Genomic DNA, 24,380 nt, shown 5'->3' on the forward strand with positions numbered 1-24,380 from the left:
GCCTATTTTTTCTGGACTTCAGGTTCAGGAGAGGGATCTAGACGGGCCTGATTTGGAAGGAAATGCTTCTGCTCGGCCGGTTGCTGGTGGGCTAGTTTATGTTGAGGAAAATGTCAACGGGCCAAAAGAGGGACATGAGATATCCATTTTGTGCAATCACGGGGAAATGAAGGGTGACAGAACACGGCGTGGTCGACCAGCTCCTCTTGTGGGGGCGAGCTCCAAGAAGTGTCTAGCACAGTTAATCATCTCACCTTGGAAACGCGTGGCACCGAAGAGCGCAGCACCTCCCGGAGGAGGAGATAACCCAAAGTCCACCAAAGCCAAATAATTTTAAAGGGGGACAAGGTGGACCAAAACAACCAAAGCCAAATAATGTTAAATGAAGGTTTTGAGTTTGAATTGCCAAGGATTAGGGAATAAGCCAACTATTGGTTATCTCCGGGATTTGTGGAAGCGTCATAAACCGGATTTTCTTTTTCTTTCGGAAACAAAACAATTGTCACATTTTATTGAAAATTTTCAAAGTCATTTTGGTTATAATAATTTAGTTATGGTTGATCCTCTAGGTTGTAGTGGGGGTTTAGCTCTTTTTTATAAAAATAATTTTACTAAAGTTGTCATTTTATTTCACTTATCTTTTGTCTATGGTGATCCTGTCCCGAACATGAGGGATATGGTTTGGGAACGGTTAACTCGTATGGGTTTAAACAGGTCCACCCCGTGGTTTGTGATTGGTGATTTAAATGAACTCACTGGGAGTCATGAGAAACGGGGGGGGGGGAGGGGGGGGGGTAAATTACGACATGCATCTTCTTTTCTATATTTTAACTCGATGATAAGAAATTGCGGATTTATTGATTTTCCATATATTGGAGACTGGTTATCATGGCGGGGTTGGCGGGACAAAATACATATTCGGTGTCGGTTAGATAGGACACTTGGTAACGAAGATTGGCATGAAATATTTTCTGATACTATTGTGGAATACTTGCCCATGATTGGGTCGGATCATAAACCAATAGTAGCATTCATAGCGGAAAAGCAGGTTAGAAGGAAGCGGAGTTTTATGTTTGATAAACGTTGGTTAGGTAAAGAGGGACTTATGGAGGCAATAGATGAAGGTTGGACTGATGTTCCGGGTAGGAGATCCAGAACTTTTATGGACAAAGTGATAAACTGTCATCGTTCAATTTCTCACTAGAGGAGTAACCAGAAAGATTTTGGTAGGGATATGATTGAATAATTAAAAGGTAAATTGGCAGCTGCACAGGCAGATGATACGAGTTTACCATCGGATATATATGTTTTGTTGAGTAGGTTGCGTGAGTCATATGAGGAGGAGGAGGTATACTGGTATCAAAAGAGCCGAAATCGGTGGATGCGGGTGGGCGATAAAAATACTAAATTTTTCCACGCGTAAACAAAAAATCGACGGGCTAGAAATCGGATTGTAGGTTGATTCGATAAGTATGATAAATGTGTTACCGAGGATAAGGATATAAGTGGTGTGGCTATATCTTATTTTGAAGATCTTTTTATTTCGACTAATCCCCAAGATTTTGAGGATTATCTTCATGAGGTGGCGGCAGGTATCACGAATGATATTAATAATTTTTTAATGGCCCCAGCTACAGAGAATGAAATTCATAATGTGGTGTTCATGATGTTTCATGATAAGGCACCAGGGCCAGATGGGATGACAGCTTTGTTCTTTCGGAAAGCATAGAGTGTGATAAAGGAGGACCTGGTGAATTTGGTTGATTTGTTCCTGACGTCAGGGGTTTTTGACAAACGGTTAAATCAGACAAATATATGTCTTATTCCTAAAGTGGACAGACCAACTAAGATGGCAGAATTGCGTCCGATTAGCTTGTGCAATGTCGGTTATAAAATAATTTCGAAGGTGTTGTGTCAAAGGTTGAAAACGGTACTCCCAGCCCTTATTTTGGAGACCCAATCCGCCTTTGTTCCAGGTCGGCTGATTTCAGATAACATATTAATAGCTCAGGAGATGTTTCATGTAAGAGCAGGTTGTAGCAATTAAAACGGATTTGAGCAAGGCATACGACAGGGTGTAGTGGATTTTTATTGAACGCCTACTCAGATAGTTCGGATTTTCTAAGAAATGGATTGCGTGGATTATGTATTGTGTCACCTCGGTAGAATATCGCGTCCTTATCAATGGTCAGCCGCAAGGTTTCATTCATCTGGGGAGAGGGTTGAGACAAGGTGATCCGCTATCACCATACCTTTTCATTCTTTGCACGGAGGTACTAATTGCTAATATCCGGAAGGCAGAGCAAGATAAACTTCTAACGGCAGAATTGCGACCCGATTAGCATGTGCAATGTCGGTTATAAAATAATTTCGAAGGTGTTGTGTCAAAGGTTGAAAACGGTACTCCCAACACTTATTTTGGAGACCCAATCCGCCTTTGTTCCAGGTCGGCTGATTTCAGATAACATATTAATAGCTCAGGAGATGTTTCATGTAAGAGCAGGTTGTAGCAATTAAAACGGATATGAGCAAGGCATACGACAGGGTGTAGTGGATTTTTATTGAACGCCTACTCAGATAGTTCCGATTTTCGAAGAAATGGATTGCGTGGATTATGTATTGTGTCACCTCGGTAGAATATCGCGTCCTTATCAATGGTCAGCCGCAAGGTTTCATTCATCTGGGGAGAGGGTTGAGACAAGGTGATCCGCTATCACCATACCTTTTCATTCTTTGCACGGAGGTATTAATTGCTAATATCCGGAAGGCGGAGCAAGATAAACTTCTAACGGGGATTAAGGTTGCAAATAAGTGTCCGCCAATTTCTCACTTGTTATTTGCGGATGATAGGCTTTTTTTTTTTGCAAAGCAACTAAACAGGAATGCATGGTTGTTTTGGGGATTCTCAACGTTTATGAAACAATGTCAAGACAGAAAATAAATTTTCAAAAATCGTCGTTACAATATGGTCATAAAGTGGATGAATTGAGAAAAATTGAGATACAGAAAACTCTTGGAATTGTCAAGATAGGGGCCATGGGTTTATATCTTGGTTTACCAGAAAGTTTTGGCGGAGCTAAAACGCAGTTTTTTTCCTTTGTACGGGATAGGCTACAGACTCATATAAATGGGTGGTCAGCCAAATTCTTGTCCAAAGGAGGTAAGGAGGTTATGATTAAGTCGGTAGCAGCAGCTTTACCAACCTATGTGATGTCTTGTCTTCGGCTCCCAAAGTCGATAACAGCCAAACTGACTTGTGCGGTGGCAAAGTTTTGTTGGAGCACAAATGGTCAATCTGGAGGAATGCATTGGCGCGCTTGGGATAAACTATGCTCTAGTAAGAGTGATAGTGGCTTAGGATTTCGTGATGTAAATGATTTCAATAAAGCCCTTCTGGCGAAACAACTTTGGAGACTGGTTGATTGTCCGGATTCCCTATTCGCAAAGGTTTTTAAGGGAAGATATTATAGAAATGCTTCCCCATTAGAACAGGTTAAATCATATTCTCCTTCGTATGGATGGAGAAGTATGATATCAGCTAGATCTCTTGTTATGAAAGGACTCATCAAAAGAGTAGGAACAGGGGACTCTCTATCCGTTTGGACGGACCCTTGAATTCTAGCTCAATTCTCGAGACCAGCTATGAGTAATGGATTGATTATGGATCCTTCACTTCATTTTTGACAGTTAATTGATCATCAAACAAATTCTTGGAATCTTGATGTGTTACACGACCATTTTTCTCCGGAGGATGTCTCTTTGATAAATGCTCTTCCGGTTGGTAATTGCCCTATCCCAGATTCCTATGGCTGGCATTTCACGAAGAATGGTACATATACGGTTAAATCTGGTTATTTTGTTATTGTTATGTATATCTTTTTTTTTCCTTTTTATGCCAATATAGACAATACTCCTATTAAATAAATCATAAAAGAGAAAAAAGTTACAATTGCACTAAACAATTAAAACACAGAAAAATAATGCAACACTATTAAAAACACAAATATAATCTCGAATGGAAAAAAAACAAATGATAAGAAATTCAAATAATACAAACAATTCAAAAAACACAAAATACAAAGAAAATCATATTATAAAAAATATGAGCTATACCAAGAACAAAAAAAATCAGAATACGAAACTAATGGAACCATATACTCATGTAGAGGTCGAGACTCTATATTTATTATTGAAATTGTGAGAAACTTTTCTCACAAAAGAAAAGGTAAAGGAAATAAAAAGAGTTAGGGCTAACTGCATAATTATCCAACTTAGTTTTACTTTTTAAAAATAGAAAATTTTAATCAAACACAATACTCACAATAGATTTTGAAATATTTGAACATAAAAATTAACAAAAAATTAAGTATTTCGTTTTTAAAATCAATAAAAGTTCAGTTATATATTTCGATTAGTTTTATATCATTTATTTTTTATGATTAACGATTTATTAATTAACTACTCGAAACAACGTCGTCCATCTACACTCCTAAACTCCTAAACTCAAAGTTAGATGCCTTTCTAACATAACTTAGTTTTATGTTTTAAGAATACTCATACAAAATTTCATAAACAAAAGACAAACTAACTAACCAAGATATCAATAAATAATAAACAAACAAACAAACAAATAAATATATCTTCCTAGCATCATCTCCAATTTCTTCATTTAAAAAAAAATTTCCCGATCGAATATCCTAATATAGACAATAGTCCTTACATAAACCATTAAAAAAATTAGAATTGCAATTAACAATCAAAACACGGCAAAAATAATACAACATTAAAACACAATTATATATTATAACCTCGAATAGAATTACAAACTCATAAATGGGTGATAAGCAACTCGAATAATAGAAACTATTCGAAAAACGCAAATACAAAGATAATCATATTATCAAAATATGAATTAGACCCAAAAAAAAAAGAATTTAAAAAAAAGTCAGAACTACGAAACTAATGGAACCAAGTACTAAATTAGAGGTCGAGACTCTATATTTATAGTTGAACTGTTAGGGCTAACCAGTATAATTATCCAACTCGATTTTACTTTTTAAGATAGAAATTTACTCAAACACAATATGCATTTTGATTATTTTTATATCATTTATATATTATGAAAATGAAATATTAAATTTAGAAATATCTCCATATTTTATAATATATCTTTTATGTCCATAATCTTATTATTTTCCTTTTTACATTAAAAACTTAATAAAGAAATTATTGTAATTTAAAAAAGTTAACTAATGAGATGTCTAATTATTATTGGTCGTTTAAAATCCTATGTAGCCACCTTCAAAAGCTTATAGCATCAACTTTTCTATAGTATAGATTATATCTATATTATTACTCTATATTGTTACTTTTGAAGTACATTTTTGTGACCACCAATGTTTTAATTTGTTTTCCAACGAATGCCCTCTAATTTATCCTAATATGTGTAATATCATTAAGGTTAATTGAGTAATTAGTGAAGTCGGGTCGGTTCTTTACATCAATTTATAACCCAATTGCATAAATCGGATACAAATGTGTATCTACAATCGAATGCCCTTCGCATGTTGTTAATCAATGTTGACTCTTAAGGCTAAATATGTCATTATAATACTCGGTAGGTTTATCCAAACAATAAAAATTTCCTAATTGCACAAACCCGAACATTAATTACTGCCTTAGTCTTCGAATATATGATCATTAGTTATTCCTTAATTCTCCTCTATATACGCCGACTATATCTCCTAATTTACATACAATCATAATTACAATCGCATAAATAACTACCAAAATATTAACTTCATTCCAAAAGTTTTAAAAATCTCTGATATCAAACAAAAAATGTTAGCCTTAAAATTCTTACCTCCAAATTAGTGTCAGTCAAATATTCATAAATCGCTCTAATTTATTAACAACATTAACTGCAGATAAGTATATCTGCAGAATATGCCTCCATGAAGGATATCGATATCAATATGCTAATAGTTCAAATGGTGAATCTCTGGAATATGCCTTTGGGTACAAATGGCTCGAGAACTAATTTGAATTAAATTTTATTTCTAAATTCTGATATTTTTTAAATAAACTAATATGCATATTCGTCTAATTAATGAGAGAGAACTAATGATATAATACTTATTATGTATGTGCTCTTAATAATTAGTGATTTTAAATAATTATTAGTTATATTTTAAGTTTGCAATGAAATATTGTATGGGTCTAAATGGGTTTAGCTGAGTAAAGATAATTTAAATGAGTTGAAATAAAGATGATAAATGGGAAAAATGTCAAAAAATCCCCAACTTTCAAATTATAGATGAAAAAAGCATGAACTTTTGAAATGTCATTTAATTTTAAAGTTTGGTTTGACTTTCAGATCAAATGGTCAAGTTTCATTGACATGACCATTTCGGTCATGATGTTGAATTATTACAAACAAACAATACATCTACAGATATATACACATAAACATGTATATATATATATATAATATTTATGATTAGATATACAACTAAAAGAATATCAAGTTCAATAATTATGATAAAATACAATGATGATTATTAAATATAAAACTAATACTAATATTAAATAATTATTATTACATAAAATAACAAAACTAAGACAAGTATGGATTACAAAAATAAAATTATTAAATAAAGCAATGAGTGATATTTTACTACTAATAAATAAAAAAACTAAGAGAGATTACATTTATTAGGTACCAAACTATATATGCCATTATTGCGAATGTTTAACGTCATGCCCGAAATAGCCAAACAAGGTTTGAAGCTAACTGAGATGTGGTGGCTGACACCTGGCACCTAACCTAATTAATAGCTTTGTTACCCATATTAACATCACTAGCTGCAAGTGTATGGTACGTATCCTCAAAATATAAGTTGTGATATTAGTGAAAAAATGGATAGTTGAAAGTATACTTCTTCATTATATTCTGATTCTTCCTCTTCCTAATCATCTTCCTCACTTTCCTCCTCATACTTTCCATTTCCTTTTATGTATAACATTTGTTATTATGTGGTTAAAAACATAGTAAAGAATTAAAGCTTACTAACTTTAACCAAACATATATCTCCATAAGTCTATGAACTGACTACCTGAAACAACTTCATTCATTTGACCTTCTAAACTTGAAATTTGATAGTCTCGAACTTTGTTGCACGTCTTCAAGATACTCCTACCAAATTTCAAATTATTTCGAGTACCCTTGAATGTTCATTTGTTGTCTCCACGGGACTGGTAAGAAGTTAAAGAAGCTTAAAATACACACAAAAATGTTTAAATTTATGTAACACCTTTTAACCTATAGTAATATCAAAAACATGTCATCTTTAGTTATATATAAACTAAAGGTTTCCTTAAAGAGGTCATGTCATTACTTGTTTCTCAGTTTTCTTTCCCATATATGCTAATCAATTTCTCTCTCTCTCTCTCTCTCTCTCTCTCTCTCTCTCTCTCTGTGATGCGGACATCAAAACTAGATATAACCGGGAGCACACCAAACCGGTCTAATGGAGAATTTTAGAGAGTATTTGCCGAAATGGAGTTTTGATCAAGTACAAGGCGAAGGGACTGGTTCAAGAAGGATCAAAAGTCAGCAAGTCAACTCACATTATTGTCGGGATATGACTGTTGCACTCTTTTTCCCTTGTCTAGGATTTTTCTCAATGGGTTTCCCTAGAAAGGTTTTTAATAAGGCAACACCAAGTCATCAAGGAATCATTCACCATCCATATGATTCAAAGATGATAGCTAATGTACATTCTGATCTACTCACTGATAAGCATGCTGAACTACTCGCTGACAAGCACGCTGAACTATTTGGTGACAAGCATGCTGGACTACTCGGTGACAGACTTGCTGAACTACACTAGATTGCAAGCAGTAAGGATTTTAAGTATTTCGACACTTGGATAAGCCATGAATGGATCCCCCACACTTTATTTGATTCACCACAAAGCCCCAACCCATGGACAACAACCCAAGAGAAGACCCAAGTCCAAACCACCCTTTGATACAGGGCCGTTGATCTACTTGGAGCAAGATAAGGAAATTATCCTTTGCTTTCATTTGGATGTGCCCCAAATCCATATATGGAAAGCATGTGAATATTTAGACCACACAAGACTTGTACAACACGACATTTGGTACACCTTGCCACACAAGAACCCAACGGGTCACTACTTACCATACATGGAGCCAAAAGAGATCAAGCTGCAAAAATCCTTATTTATTCACTTGTGCATGTTTGGAAGCTTCCTAAAATAAACTTAGAGACTCCAAGGTGTCACGGATTTGCACCCAAGCTTTCAAGACTCAAGGCATCTCTCTACTTGCCTTATTTTGCCGCTTTGGTTCATAAAGTTTCAACGGCTAGTGTATTTAATTTTGTGCGATTTGTTTCTTGTTTTACATTATTAGGACGTGTAGCTGAGCCTATATAAGCTCGTTATCATGTTCATTGTAAACACACCATTGATCAATTTAAAGTAATAGAAAGTATTATTCTTGGCAAAGTTTGAGTCTTTGTCATTGTTGCTCTTTAATTATTTATGAGTGAGTCACTTAGTGCTTTAGAAACCTGGGGATTATTTTTTTTGTGTGATTAAACATATTTCATTCGTCCATTGATCGAGTGAGTCGATTATCCCACCGATTGAGGGAGTCAATCACCTAAACTATCCCCTACCACCCCTTGATTCCCGAGAGAGTGCTTCAGAGCCAGCTAATGAATTCCACCTTCCGCAAGCTAAGCTTGGAATCTCTTGATCATCAAGCAATCATAAGATGGAGTTAGTCCATTCTTGTTTCACTCACTCTCTCTCTCTCCCTCTCTCTCTCTATCTCTCCTCTCTCTCTCTCTCTCTCTCTCTCTCTCTCTCTCTCTCTCTCTCTCTCTCTCTCTCTCTCTCTCTCTCTCTCTCTCTCTCTCTCATTACCCGACACAGGTGCATTAACTTGTAGTTTAACGTGAACAATTTTCACTATAATACATACACGACATATATGTTCCTAAACTCTCACTCGGACACCATTTCCTTAGAGTTATTAACATGTGACACATATAAGGCACACACAACTATTGATGCACTCGCGAAACCACTAAATAATCATTCAAATAATTTGTTAGAGAGTACCACACAACTCACAATTATAATGGTGGAGCGAGTTATGAATAATGTTTTTACGAAATGAATTATGTTACGGGTTGGTCCTTAAAAATATATACTGTAAGTATGTAATTTTTACGTATTTTCCTACTTCTACTACAAAATGGTTAAATTGAATAATTTATCGACAAATATTATTTCTTGATGTTAAATTTTCACTGTTTTTATTTTTCCTTTGTTGTATCAAAACTCAATATATTATCATTTTTCGCTTTTCTATTTTATTTATACTTATTACACAAATATATGATTTACCGTAATCGACTGCACTACAATAAAATTAAAATGTAACATATTTTAGTGTGTTAAAGGTCATATATATATGTAAATATCTCCCCTACGCTGTAGCGCGGGTCCAAACCTAGTGTTGTTAATGGCATTTGCAGTTACACGGTTCTCTTCGGTGGCAGTGAACTCCTTGTGGTATTTAGAAGTTTTCATATGATCAAGATATTGTGAAAGACTTCCTGGAGCTAACTAGAGCTGGTGAGAACATTGAAATTGATCTGTAAGGTATCTCTTACTATGTGATCCTTGCTTTTAGTTTTTCTGCATTGTTATCTTGTACTCGATTAGAACCTCTGTCAGGTTACCTAACTTCTTAAACCATCTATAACCAGATTCTGTTGGAGTAGTTATATCAAATATCACAAAAGTACATCTAAGGGGTTTCTCTAATAACCTAAAACGAAATTCATATATGGGTAACGTGTGTGCGTTTTTGTGCTACTATCTGTTACCGAACCAATTACAAAGACTTCAAATCCATGGCATGTTTCATTAGCCAAAGATGAATTCGAACCTTCAGTCTAAACAATCCGTGATCTTTTGATGCTAAAGATAAAATGTTAACCCATGTATTTCATAGTCTTTTCTTGGTTACATACCAAACGAAAGATAAAAGGAAATTGAAAAAAATAATGACTAGAGTGTAGCAATTTTATTAATGCAAAATTTGAAAATTAAAAATTTAAAAGTCATTGAATTTCCGAATTCATAGCATCTTTCCACATGTTTTCAGCCATAGATTTTATCCAAATATTTGTGTTTTCTCTGTCTTGCTCTTGTGTCTCGACATGCTCTTCTCCATCAATTCCATTGAACATGGGAGTATTACCTTCATTATTTTTTGCTAAACCTTTATTTTCCACTTCATCAGGAAACTCACCTTCATCTGATCGACATTCTCGACGAAGAAATTTATGCAACGCTGCACATTGTGGACGAATAAATAAGAAATTTATAAGAAAAAGGGGGAGTAGATTTAAAAATGGAAAAAATGTCAAAAAAATCTCCAACTTTCAAATTGTGGACGAATAAATCATAAACTTTTGAAATATCATTTAAATCCTAAAGTTTTATTTGACTTTTGGATAAAATGGTGAAGTTTCATTGACCTGGCCATTTCGGACATAATGTTAAATTTCCGTTAACTGAGTTAACTTTCTGTTAGAGTTTCCGTTCAACCAAAACGACGTCGTTTCATTAAAAATATGAACTAAGTGAGCTCATGAAGGGTTGAACTCATGATCTTTGCACACTTTTATCCGAAAGTCAAACAAAACTTTAAGATTTAAATGACATTTTGGAAGTTTCATGCTTTTTACGTCCACAATTTGAAAGTTGGAGATTTTTTTTGACATTTTTCCCATTTAAAAACAGCAAATCGTGATTTAAAGATTCCAAAAATCCTTTTAATCACGTTTCTCATAGAAGCATGACGAAGTGGAGTGTCAGGATGACGCCCTTGACCAGAAAATTCCTGAAGATGATATCTAACACCACAAATGGAGCTAAAAAGTTGAAACGATTTGCAAATCCACAATCATCTAAATAGTATTTTCCTGAAAAATTTGTATAGTATATGTTACTACAAGACATTTGATATATCAAAAATATGTAACTGTTTTACGTTCTGGTACTTGGAATTTTTTTACTCTGCTAGTTAATGCATGAATCATGAGCCGCACCCTCTTGAATCATGAGCCGCGCCCTCCCATCTACTCAAAACATAGATGAACTCCAGATCAAAGTTACATACAGCTAAAACATTTTTTGATATTATTCTCTTACGATTACGATAGCTTGCCACCTCACGTCCAACAAAGGTTGCTGGTATTTGTGTACCATCTATCGCTCCAGTATAGTTATGAAATAGATACAAACAAATAATTTTTTAATTTTGAAGAAAGAACAAACTGGAAAAAAAAAACTGAGCAAGGTAAGAAATAATGCACCTTGAAATATGGATAAATTTTTATGAAAGCTTGTGCTCACTGCAAACTTAGACCTATTAAATGTGTCTTTGACGTAGCAATATCTTGCATTTTGCATCGAGTTTCACGATTGGGCAGAAGAACTTGTTCTTTAGCTTGTGGAAGTAACCTGGATGGTACTTGTCGAAGAGTGCCAGGACTGGCCGCTTTTTTTAATACATAGTTAACCAGATTTAACCAACTAACCAACTAAACCGAGCTAGTTCAATCTAAACAAATTAAACCATGAAACAACCAATTTAAACCAATTAAACCAGAAAATTCCAATCTAAACCAATAAAACCAGGCAACAACCAGCAGAAGAAATTTAAGCAACAATCTAAATAAACCTAATGCATTAAACCAGCAATCTAGCTAATATCCAAAACCAAACCAACATTCATCCAGAAAAAGCATATCATCCTAACATGCTTCTAGATCCCAGACTTAACATTCCTAGCAATGTCATAATATAAACATCAGAAAGATCTAGCGAGCCCCTAGATCGTTCTTCTCTCCTCGCCTTCCACGACCACACTTTGTTTTTACCTATACCACAAAAAGAGATGTATAAATATTTCCAGAAATACTTAGTGAGACACTAATTCCATCTACTAGGCTATGCACACAAGCAGTATCAATCATATTCAGGCAATAACACAATCAAAATAACAGTATATGAAAAACTTAGCCGGTGTTAAGGAGAAGTGTCCGTCGATACTCGCTACTGGTGTCGATTGACACTCGCGACTATCCTCGCGACACATAATATTGGTGTCGATCGACACTTAGAAACCTTAACATCACTCCAGTCGTTTCTCATCGAAAGATCTCCTTCTCCTTGCACTCCACATCCAGTAATGACTCTCCAAAGGGGCGTACATAGGCACCAAAACACAGGAAAAAAGCATACAAGCAAGGAAATCAATCAGCAATCATAGAAAACACAATAACATAAAGAGATGAAAAAATACTAGAATCGAAATTTTACATATCTTTCGCATTAAAATTCAATCGACTCCCTTAAGAACATGAATCAAAGAGACAGTTTCAAGAGCTGAACAAAAAAAAAATATAGTCCAGAGATTTTTATTTTTGTATAATCAGATATTGTTTATGATTTTTTTTTTGTCTCAATTTAGAAAAAAAAAAACTACAGTTTAGATTGGACTAGCCATGGACAAAAAAACCCGAAACCCATTTGAAAAATTTGACCCTAAGCCAAACCAAAACTTTTACTTGATTGGGTACTAAACACCTAAACCCAAAGATCCGAAACCGAACCTAACCCAAACTCGAACTTGAAAAGCCCGAAATATAAATACATATAAATTATTTTGGACATGAATACCTGATTATTTATTCGAAATATCCAAACTTTTACCTGAAACTCTTACCCTAAAAATTTGGTATTTACCCGATAATTTCAGGTATTCATGTAAAATGTCGGGTATTTGTGTACCCGAAAATATCGGATTTTAGCGGTTTATACACGACCAACCGAACCTATAAGGACCCTAACCAAACCTAAACAAAAATTATAAATAGACACAGTCTGATAGAAGCATTATAAGTTATATTTTAAAAAATTATTAGGTAAAATGACAACCAGTCATAATCATATAAAATTGTTTTAATACGGTATATTTTTGCCAAATAAATAGAAACACTCTGAGAGAGAATTTTATTACCTAATTAACTGATAATAACTTATATTCTGTAGCATAAATATACTATATCTATAATACTAATATCTAACAATTTCTAACTAAACTAACCATAAACCAACCCTTTCTACAGTCCGAAATTGAACACACACTTATCGTGACGGTGTAAATATAAATATAAATAAAAATAATGTAAAACAACGATGACTAAAACTAATCAACAGTCAAATTTAGTGGGATCAGTTTAGATCGGGTTGAAAATCATCTGTCGAATTTTAATTTTGGTATCGTATTTGGTATGACCAGTTTTCTATCGGGTTAAGTCTGTCAACTGATGAAACTGAGATTTATGGTGAAATAGGTGAGAACTGTTAATTTAGAGAGATATAGGTTACGAAGTATAATTGGCAAGACATCTGGGATGAGGGCAAAGTTCCGGCTCTAATTGGTACGATGTCATAGTTCTCGTTGTGAAATAGGTTGTTTTCCAAAAACAATTGATTAGAGTAACATGTGGTCGATTGTAACATCTTTGTGTGATTTGTTCTTGCATCTAAGGGTCACAAATAGGCTTTCGTTGTAAACATTTTAAAAGAGGTTACATGGAAATACAATACAGTTTTATGAAAAAATGAAAACGAAGAAAACTCAATGGAATTGATAAAGTCTACTGTAACAGCCATCAACAAAAGCAATAATTTTTTTTTATAGTCTTCCAAGTAGCTCATTAGATCTTATCAATCATCCATTTATCATATCTTAACATTAGTATATCTGAGCGAGAAAACAATGAAATTGGTGAAGGATTAAAACAATATATATTATGGCTTGAGGATGTTTTTGAGGAGGAAGAGAGAAAGCGATACATTGCAAGAATTTGGTATGGCAATCAAAATAATAGATATCTTCTTCGAGTGTATGAATCTCTCACGTTAAAACCAATATCCATTTTTTTGAACACAACCAACTGAAAGAGCATCTACAATACCTTAATGAAGTCAACAAGTATGTTGTATAGAATATATTGACTAACCTATGTATCACTGAAGAATTTGAAGATAGAGGTTCAAAGTGGCCATTTTATAAATTTGATAAACAAATAATATTTGTAATAGATACATATTATATGAATCTCCCAATGATTTGGCACCTACGAGTTGGTTGATAGATAAATCTTGTTTCAAAAAACGATGAAGCTACAAGAATAAAGATAATGGAACGAGTGGTCGCACAAGAAATGCACGAAAGCTCTTGATATACCGGTTTGATCTCTCAAATACACACTAAGAAGATCGAGTTTGACTGTTTGGATATACGCACCAAGCAATCGGTTTTGTTTACAAGTAACAGAAGAGGATTCACTTCCAAAGTTAGATAAAAAGTTGGTTGTTTATTTCATTTCTCTTAAATGAGTTTATAAAGGAAAATAAATTATTTGAAAACAAAGCCAAGTATTTAATGTTGTGGAAGACTAAGATGAAATAAAGAAGAGAGTTAAATAACTCTTGAAATATGACTCTTGAACTCTATTTTTGTCATCCCTCTTTTGACCACAAAATAAATTAATTACTTTGGCTTTCTTAGACTTGAATTACGCTTAAACTGGGCTGGACTTGATAGACATCAGCTCCAATAGACATCCCCATGTTCTCTTTGGCCATAAGCTCTTGAATCAGCTCATTACGTGTAATCCGTCTCTCGATTTAACGACGTGCATCAAATAACCAAGTAAAAAAAGTTAACCATTTTCTTAAGAAATTTGATAACTCGAGTATTTAACTCGATAACTTAACCGAAAGGCAGTATATGCAGGATCAATCACAAGGAGCAAGGTTACACTAAAGACTTGCGAAAATCATTCGTAGCTAAAGCAAAAAAGGATATGTTTGTTTGGTTTTCAGACTTGTAAATAAAAATGCAAATTAATTTAGATTAAATTTATGAATTAAATACATTGGATATCAGAGTATTTCAAAGAATAATGACTAGTGAATAAACGCGGCAAGGATTTCAGACATAAAGAACCGTTCATGAACATGAACATAAATCAAGATTAATTCGCTCTCAAGACATTAATCACAAAATTCAACTATTCAATTACTAAACTCTCATTTGTATTTCCTAGTCAAATTCGCATTATCGAACAAGTTCAATTGGTTCACAAGGCATTCTAACATCAACTCTCACATGTTAGAAATAAAATGCTCAAATTTACATTCATTCATGCATTTTATCGAATATCTTTAAAACATATAAAAACCTAACTTCTAAGACAAGGTGATCAATCCTATTATAGCATTGAGAACATATAAATCGAAGAACCATAAGATAAAGAATCCAAAAAAGCTATCAATCCACTAATTCAATGAATCTTATACTTAGAACCCTAAAACCCAATTGAGAAACTACTCACACATAGTAATTGAAGCAAAAAAAAATAGATATGAAAGAAAACATGATTTGATAGATTAAAATGAGAATATGGTTTAGAAAAGGATGAATCTCTAATCCCCAAATTGTTGCTTACAAATGAAAAATAGCAGTTGCTTAGAAAACTGCTGGAAGAGAAACCGTAAAGTGAAAAATAGGTCTCTTGGGTTTTTATACCCATTACAGAAAAAGCAATTAAATCCGGTTTAGGAAACCGAATTTGGTCGTCGGGCAGATGGACCGATCGGTCTGGAGCTGGACTGGTCGATCGTTTGGTCTCAAGTCTGGCCAGTGCGCGTCAATCGAGTAATCCAAGGTTGGGATCGATCGGTCCCTTCGCTTTTGGTCTGGTCCGGGTATGGGGACCGATCGATCATGGGATAGGATTGATCAGTCCTTCGCCTCATGAATGTGTCGTCTATCTTCACGCGGGGGTCGATCAGTCTAATTTGGGGACCGATCGGTCCTTACTTTGCATCTGCTAATCTTGTACTTCTTTGCTCGAAACTGGTCAAAAATGGGCTAACTCCGCTCCAACTGCCTAGCACATGTTCATTACTCGAAAGACACAAAAGACGGACAAAAACACGACAAACGACTCGAACTGGACATTAAAGAAATGATGAAAGACTTTAAAACACCAAATATCAAAATGAACAATAACTTAAGTATTAAAATGAGATTTTGGAAATTGAGGCATTTTCTGCTTATAATTGAAAATTCAGCCTTTTCGACATTTTCCTCCATTTTTTATTAGGAAAAAAATAGCCACATACACGAAGTATAACATAATACCCACATTTTTAGTTATTTTTCTAAAAATGCCAACATTTGTTTTTTAAAAAAAAATTCAAAATCACAAAAATTTTATTTTTCCAAATATACAATAAACATAAAATTTGATTTTAGAAACTGTAGATTTTGTTTTTTTATGATTTGGTTGACTATTTATATTGAAAGTATAGTTTTGGAGTAATTTTTAGTGTTTAAAATTTTTATTTTTTTTCCTATTTTTAAAAAATTAGTTTTACTTTGGTGGTAGTTTTGGAAAATATGTATTTTAGTGATATATTTGAAAAGTAACTAATTATAAGAATCAGTTTATTAGAAAGTGTTTTGTTAATTATCGAACACCATAACCGATTGAATAAGATAATAAAATTTTGGTTGTTTAAAATTTCATATTTCAAAAAATAATTAATGATTTTATTTTCACTTTAATATTAATTATGAAATTGAAAAATATTGAATTATAAAAATAAATGCATTAATATGTATTTTTTAACTATAAAATACCATAAGAGAATAAATAGAATATTTAATATTTAAAAAAAAGAAAATTAAGCAAATATATATTTTTTAGTCAACGCCAGCCAACATCGATCAACGGTGGTCAACGCCAGATTATGACTAACGGTGTACCGAAATAAAATGATTGTGATGTTGAACACATATTGACATATAGTTGATATATGTGGGCATGGAATACATATAATTTGTGTAATCTATATTAACATTTTGGCAACACTTTTTGAAATAAATCATGTACTTTGAAACTATTTACCATTCATGCCATTGGCATTAGTTATATATTTAAATAATTTATAACCAATATTTATCATTTTTCTTAAAATCTCTCTAATAAAAATTTAATATCATTTTTCAGTTTCATTCTTTCTTTTAATCTTTATATGATATTTTATTTGTTTCTAAATTCTTTTATTAAATTAAGCATATGAAATAATAAAAATACAGTTTTTTCACATACTGTATGTTGCAATTTGATTTTTTTTTAAACGGACTTATATTACTTAATTGATTTTTCAAACATGTATATGTAAATGTCTCACATCACATAGAAAATTGTAAACCGTGTTTGAAAACCATTATGAATTAAGACTAATATGCTTCCAACAACAAATATGAAGGAGCAAAAAGTTTGATTTCTCACCCGACCAAATTTAAAAACTTTATTCGGTTTAATGCAGTTCAAAATAAACAAAATTTCATAGTAAAATATTGATAAGTAGTTAATGAACTTGATAAGTTCTTATTTTGACCTTGCTTATTCGTCATGGTTGTTTCTGAAATAATACCTTGCAGCGAACTCGGATCTGAGATATAATTTTGATATGCAGTCCAAACTTTTAAAAAAATAGTAAATTACTTATCAATTAAAAAGTAAACACTCACATTGACTTATGGTTTCTGAGTGAACCATTGTTTGTGACCGCATATATCCTAGTAGCTCCAAATCCATTAGGAGTATCATTTATAATGCAAGGAATACCTACATGGTTCCATTCCCGATCAATTAAGATTTATAATGTATAATAATATATACATGGATCCAAATCTACCCTATTTATATATTGACTACCTATTTACTGGAGCTGCAAAATTCAAGTGTAAGGAAAAGTTACTTACCTCGGTATTTAGAAACTCTCCAAAACCACAAAACACAAAACAAAGGATCTGATTTATATGTGAGATGGTATCCTTTTAACTCCCAATAGTTCATAAAATACCCAGCAAACTCTCCAATTAAATGACAAAGAAGTAATTCAATCATGCATAGAGATGTATTTGTGTAAGAGATTATCACATTCTTCAAGTAAAACATTATGAACTTCTTAGGAATAAATTTAGACATTGCTTACTAACCTCCTCTTTATCATTTTGAAAACTAAACCAGTGACATTAAAAATCTGTCTATAGACATTGACAACAAAATTTCGATGATTAAGTTCACCAATGTGAACTATACAGCCATAAAAATCTATAAAAGAGGACAAATTAACTAATCATTTTGCTCTGTTAAATATGACATTGTAAAGTATGCAGAATGTGAAACAAAACGTATTGGTCACAAAAACATACCGTATGAGAGTTGTTTGATGGTAGCAACTCTTTAACAACATGGGTGAAATCTTCAAACCTTAAGTAGGGTTTATCTTCACGTGATAGTTCCCACATCATTTGAGTTTTGGTTGTGGTCTTGATTTGATAACAATGGTTGGTGTTTCTCTGTCTCAACACATGAGTGATTAATCTGAAATTCCATATGTCTAACCAGTCTCCATCACATATGTCTCTAATGATATCAGGGTCTTCAGATCAGAAGGTATAGTCATTTCGATTCTATCCCCTATATACAAAACTCCAGTAAATAATTGAACATAATTCGAGTCAAATAAATAAATAAAAAATTAATTTGTAGATAAAAGATTTAACAAATATACCTTATCGCCAGCCAGAATAAGTATCCTCTTCTTCATGTCATCATAAGTTATCCAAGTACTCAAAAACTTGACCTTTATCCCCCAATCGTTTCTTTTTGGAGTTAGATCGGACACATAAACTCTTGGCATGGTTGTATAGTAGTTACTTCCAACAGATAAAGAGTTTGAAGATTATATTGTTTCAAATTCTTTCGTTTCAGGAAAGTTATGTTAATGGAAGTACATAAAACAAGATCCTTTATTTTTTTTGTTTAAGTTAAATGAATTAGATAAAACTAAAAAGTTGAGAGGAAAATCATTTCATATTTGGAAAACGGCAATTACGTTTATCGATATAGTAGGTAGCTAAAAATTTGGCTTAGGATCAAATTATAATTATTTGAATTGTCATATCTTAACCATATATTTTGTTAGCTTCGAAAATGATTACATATATAATGGCCCAGTATATAGTTTTTCAATTAGTATTTATTGGATTTTTATATAGGTAGCACAATTAGTATTTATAAAATAAGTAGTCGGGCCTTGTTCGTTGAACACTTTAGTTGAACGTAAAGTTTATATAAGGCCATCTATATTTTAAAGGGACAAAATCTCATATTTTGGTTCTTTACATGACCAAAGTTTTTTTAAACTTTAAATGACTAATGATGGTTAGCAAATTCACACATTTTATAATTTCTCAATGAACAATGAGGGTTTGGGATGAATTATAGTTCTTTGAATTGTCATCTTTTACTTTTGTATTTTGTTAGTTTCGCAAATGATTACATTTATAGAAGCCCAAATAGTATTTATTGTCATTTTGGATGCCCAATTAGAATCTATAAATGATTATTATATAAGTAGCCTATTTTGGATCTTTAAAATATGTTGATAGGCCTTGTGTGTTAACACTTCATACTTAGACACTCGCCAGAAACGAAAGATACAAAACACATGATCCGTTTTGTATGTCAGATGGTACCCACCTTCTTGCCAAAGGTTGTTGAAGTATTGAACAACACCGCCAATCATATGGCATAGGATCAATAGAGTCTCTTTTTGGTGAGGATTTAATCATTTAAGTGCTGGGATCTCTCTATGAACAAGATTGAGCTTTTGGGAGAATGCTAAAGGTAAGGACCAACAAATGCATACAAGAATAACATCTTGACTACCCAAAGTACCCAAGTGATATCCTAATCATCTAAACCCATATGATCCTATTCTACCCTTTAACTCTTTTCATCCCAATTTCCCTTTTTGTTCTAAGTCTAAGGAGAGTTTCTTATGATAAACTAGTGGATAGGGGGTTTTCTTTATAAACACTATGGTTCTCTTTCTTCTTAATACTTTAAGACATAGAAGCATTTTGCTATCTTCACACTTTTCTCTCTTTCTGTTAAAAACCAGAACCATTTCTTTTCTATACTTTGCATTTCCCACTTATCTTTCACTAGAACCTTGAACTTTTCAGAAACTTTTACTCTCCTAAAGACTCAACTCATTCCCTTATTCTTTTCTTTTCCTTTCTTTTCACCATCCCAACAAATCTAAAAACCCAAGTAGAATCAATCCTAGTCCTAACTGATCCGAAAGATGCAAATCAGAACTACTCAAGACCCTATTCCTGTCGGCTCAAACCTAACACGTTCTCTTAAAGCTCAATCCTAAAAAATAGGCCTTCCTCTCAGAATTAAAACAAAGGCTTGAAGGAAAGGTTAAGGTTTTTAGGGTGTAGTTAACTGGTAAAGGTTATGACCAGCTACTTGGATCAACAAGAGGATGGTAAAAAGAGGGGAAGAAGATCCAAGTATGTATACAAGGTATCCATGAGTTTAAAACAAATCACAACCAGATAATTATCAATTCAAGTTAAGGTTCTTATAAGTAAAGGATGGCATCATATCAAAGCAAGCTTCAGTTTAGACTAGAATTCAAATCATGCGATCTAAGAATGGTGCGGTCTCATTTCAAGCTCAAATGAAAGCATTAAACAACTATGAACGAGGGCATTGATGTTAAATCTAATGAAACATCAAGTTCTTTGGTTATAATCATCATAATCTCCTATGCTAATACAATGATCCTAAATGCAACAACCTTAAAGCAAGACTAGAATGCAAATGTAACTATATGAGCACTCTATTTTTTAAAGAATTTTCTGAAATTTTTCAAATTTTTAGGGGTTTTTTTTATGCACATAGATGAATGCAAAACTAGATGCTAAAAATTCAAAATAAGAAAATAGAAAACATGTCAAATGCTATCCTAAGCTCTCCCCCAAACTTAAATTACACAGTCCCTTGTGTAATTAAAATCTGAAGGAAGGCTTAGGATCAAAAAGAAAGTATAAAATGCAAGGTTGTATTTACAAAGTTGAGGGTAATAGAATTACCTCTTGGGCGGTCCAAACCACGAGCTCATGACGTCGAGGCCTGCTGTTACATGCTCGGTTTGGACGTTTTCAGCGTCGACTGCGAGGTGATAGGCTGACTCGACCGGGCGTGATGAACCGGCCCGATCGGGTGTGCGTTCGGGTGAGGTGCTCGTGTCAGCTCCCGGTTCCCTTCTGGTTCTGAACAGACTTCTCCTTGGATCAAATGAGGCTCTAGGCGGGCTAACTGGTAGGTTGGACTTGGTAGGTGTCCTCACTGATGCACTCCTCCCCAAACCACTAGGCATGGCTGTAGTGGAGGTGAGCATCCAACCTTGTTCTGAAGCTCCTTAATCTGCTCCCCCATATCCTTAACAGTTCCAGCAAGATCCTTCACAGTGTTTTTCAATGCCTTGATAGTCTTGCTTTGGAACTTGTTCCATTTCTGAAGGATGCTAATCTTTTTATAAGCTTCCTTTACCCCCCTTGACTGCCTAGAGGACTCTTCCCACTCATCAAAATAGAAATCCTCTTCCTCTTCTTCCCTAGCAGGTTTTTCTTCTCTGATTTCAGGTGCATAGGTGAAACAGGTATTTTTGTACCCTTGGAGTTTAATTCCCCTTAGCGTTGCAGCATAAGAGGTATCGATCCAGATGAATGAATTGCAAACACTTAATATAAAACAGACCTAATCAAGTAAAGCCAAGCAGTTCAGGGGTTGGTTTAACAAACTCAAAAGCAATAAAGTAACTAAAGAAGCAGAATTTAAAGCAGTAAATAAAACAGAGAATCAATCAGATAAACAAAGGGTCTTAAGGATGGGCTAATGGGGTGATGAATCCTCTTAGTATCTTTGGGATGCTTAACATGCTCAGATAGATCTAATCCTAGACAATGAACCACTTAACCTAATCAGTCCAATCTCTTGGCAAAGATTATCAAATCTATAGCAGTTCCTAATCTCAACTTTCATTGATGAAACATACTATAAATAGGCATAAAGAACAAGCTCATTAACGTCAATCTACTCCTTAACAATCAATCTCTTGGGTAAGCAAATAGATCTCTGGCATTAGTTGATTAGACATTCCATTTGAACACTTTTTGAGTGCTAGAATGTCTAAGATCTAATCTTGCATGGTTAATGCTAAGATAGCATTAAGATCTCCTAATCCATAAGGTATCTACCTAAATATATACTTAAGCAACCCTAGAAACTAAGATTTCTCATCACCTAACCCATCCTATAAACCCTAGAAAGACTACTCAGATCTGGAGTTCATCATGAAGAACACAAACCCAGAAATCCTTGAATCTTTCATAACTAGATAGATAATGATCTAAGGAGCAAGATATTGTAAAGAAACAACTCCAAATTTTCAATAGATCAAAAGATATAAAGATTACAAGTTTCTGTAAGTGTTTGGTGGCTTCAGAGAAAAACCCTAATGAAAACTCGTTTTTGGCTTAATGACCTAAGAGGTCTATTTATACTAAAGGCAGGAAGCCCTAAAACAGAAAAAGACAAATTACAAAGTCGGTTTGAGGTGAGCTCGGTCGGGTACATGTTGGGCTCGTTCGGGTCCATCCAAGACTCGGTCGGGTCCATTGCTTAGTTGAAAATCTGGTAATTCACTCCATCCGATCGGGTCAGATAGTGGCTTGGTCGAGTCAGCTTCAGTCTTCAATCTGGATGTATATACCTTCACTAAAACAGTAGTAACTCTTGAACCGCAACTCAGATTGGCTTCAAATCACCGGCAGTGGAAAGATAACTAAATTTCCAACATGTTTTATGAAGACTTTGGAAGCTAAAACTCAACTCAAGATCTTCATTCGAGACGATCTTTGAGGGACGTATACTGCATCCGATCGGATGATTGTTGACGCGGTCGAGTTGGCTGGTCGAGTGCATCCTTTTTTCATTCTTTATGCTTCCGATTCTCTTGTTTAGTCTCAAAAATTAAAACAACACCTTCTCTCTCTTTTAGAGCTCCAAAACACCTAATAATGCTCGAACTTCACAAAATATGCAATGCTAATGCAAAAACAACCTAAGAGTGCAAAATGAAGAAAAAGAAACTCTAATGCATATGAAACAAGACTCAAACTATGAAAAACATGCAATAAAATTATGCCTAAATTGGGTAAAATATGGGGTTATCAACTCCCCCAAACTTATTCTTTGCTTGGCCTCAAGCAAATTCAAAGTTGGAAGAGAGGTTTGAAGGTGAGGATTCAGAACCAAAACTTGCTGCAAAAGAGTTTAAAATCAATGTCCTAGTTTGTAATTCTAGAATACAAATCAAAAGGCTGTACTCTGAAGACTTTAGCCATTCCTATTTCAACACAAGATGTCATCAGCCACATAACCTAGACAAGCAATCAAGTCAGCCTTCCTTTTTAACATTCATTAAGTAGCAACAGTGAATCTGGATGTGAATTTGAATTTAAACTCATTTGGCTAGGCAAGTAAAAGGTTTAAGAGATAAAGAGAGTCTCCTTTTGGTGAGGGTTTAATCGTTTAAGTGCTGGGATCTCTCTATGAACAAGATTGAGCTTTTGGGAGAATGCTAAAGGTAAGGACCAATAAATGCATACAGGAATAAAATCTTGACTACCCAAAGTACCCAAGTGATATCCTAATCATCTAAACCCATATGATCCTATTCTACCATTTAACTCTTTTCATCCCAATTTCCCTTTTTGTTCTAAGTCTAAGTAAGAGTTTCTTATGATGAACTAGTGGATAGGGGCTTTTCTTTATAAACACTATGGTTCTCTTTCTTCTTAATACTTAAGACATAAAAGCATTTTGTTATCTTCACACTTTTCTCTCTTTCTTTTAAAAACCAGAACCATTTCTTTTCTATTCTTTGCATTCCCCACTTATCTTTCACTAGAACCCTGACCTTTTCTGAAACTTTTACTCTCCTAAAGACTCAACTTATTCCCCTTTTCTTTTCTTTTCTTTTCACCATCCCAAATAATCCCAAAACCCAAGTAGAATCCATCCTAGTCATATCGGATCCAAAAAATGCAAATCAGAACTATTCAAGACCCTATTCCTGTCGGCTCAAACCTAACACGTTCTCTTAAAGCTCAATCCCAAAAGGCCTTCCACTCAGAATTAAAACAAAGGCTTGAAGGAAAGGTTAAGGTTTTTAGGGTGTGGTTAATTGGTCAAGGTTATGACCAGCTACTTGGATCAACAAGAGAGTGGTAAAAAGAGGGAAAGA

General features: G+C 33.9%; 1 protein-coding gene and 1 pseudogene across 1 annotated transcript; one reads left to right on the forward strand and one right to left on the reverse strand.

Annotated features, from left to right (window-relative positions):
• Window positions 1-3,036: 3,036 nt before the first annotated feature.
• On the forward strand, window positions 3,037-3,615 carry LOC111829426 (uncharacterized mitochondrial protein AtMg00310-like). Its single transcript, XM_023778517.1, has one exon. It carries the CDS (start codon window positions 3,037-3,039, stop codon window positions 3,613-3,615), a length of 579 nt encoding a protein of 192 aa, XP_023634285.1.
• Window positions 3,616-10,165: 6,550 nt separating this feature from the next.
• LOC17880133 overlaps window positions 10,166-24,380 on the reverse strand; it is a 38,235-nt pseudogene continuing 24,020 nt past the window's right edge.

Source organism: Capsella rubella, unplaced genomic scaffold, assembly GCF_000375325.1.
Source record: "Capsella rubella cultivar Monte Gargano unplaced genomic scaffold, Caprub1_0 scaffold_7, whole genome shotgun sequence".
In the NCBI taxonomy this organism is placed as follows: domain Eukaryota; kingdom Viridiplantae; phylum Streptophyta; class Magnoliopsida; order Brassicales; family Brassicaceae; genus Capsella; species Capsella rubella.

What these genes read in the sequence shown, in the direction of transcription:
- LOC111829426 (XM_023778517.1), top strand. Translation starts at nt 3,037, where the DNA reads ATGGGTTTATATCTTGGTTTACCAGAAAGTTTTGGCGGAGCTAAAACG.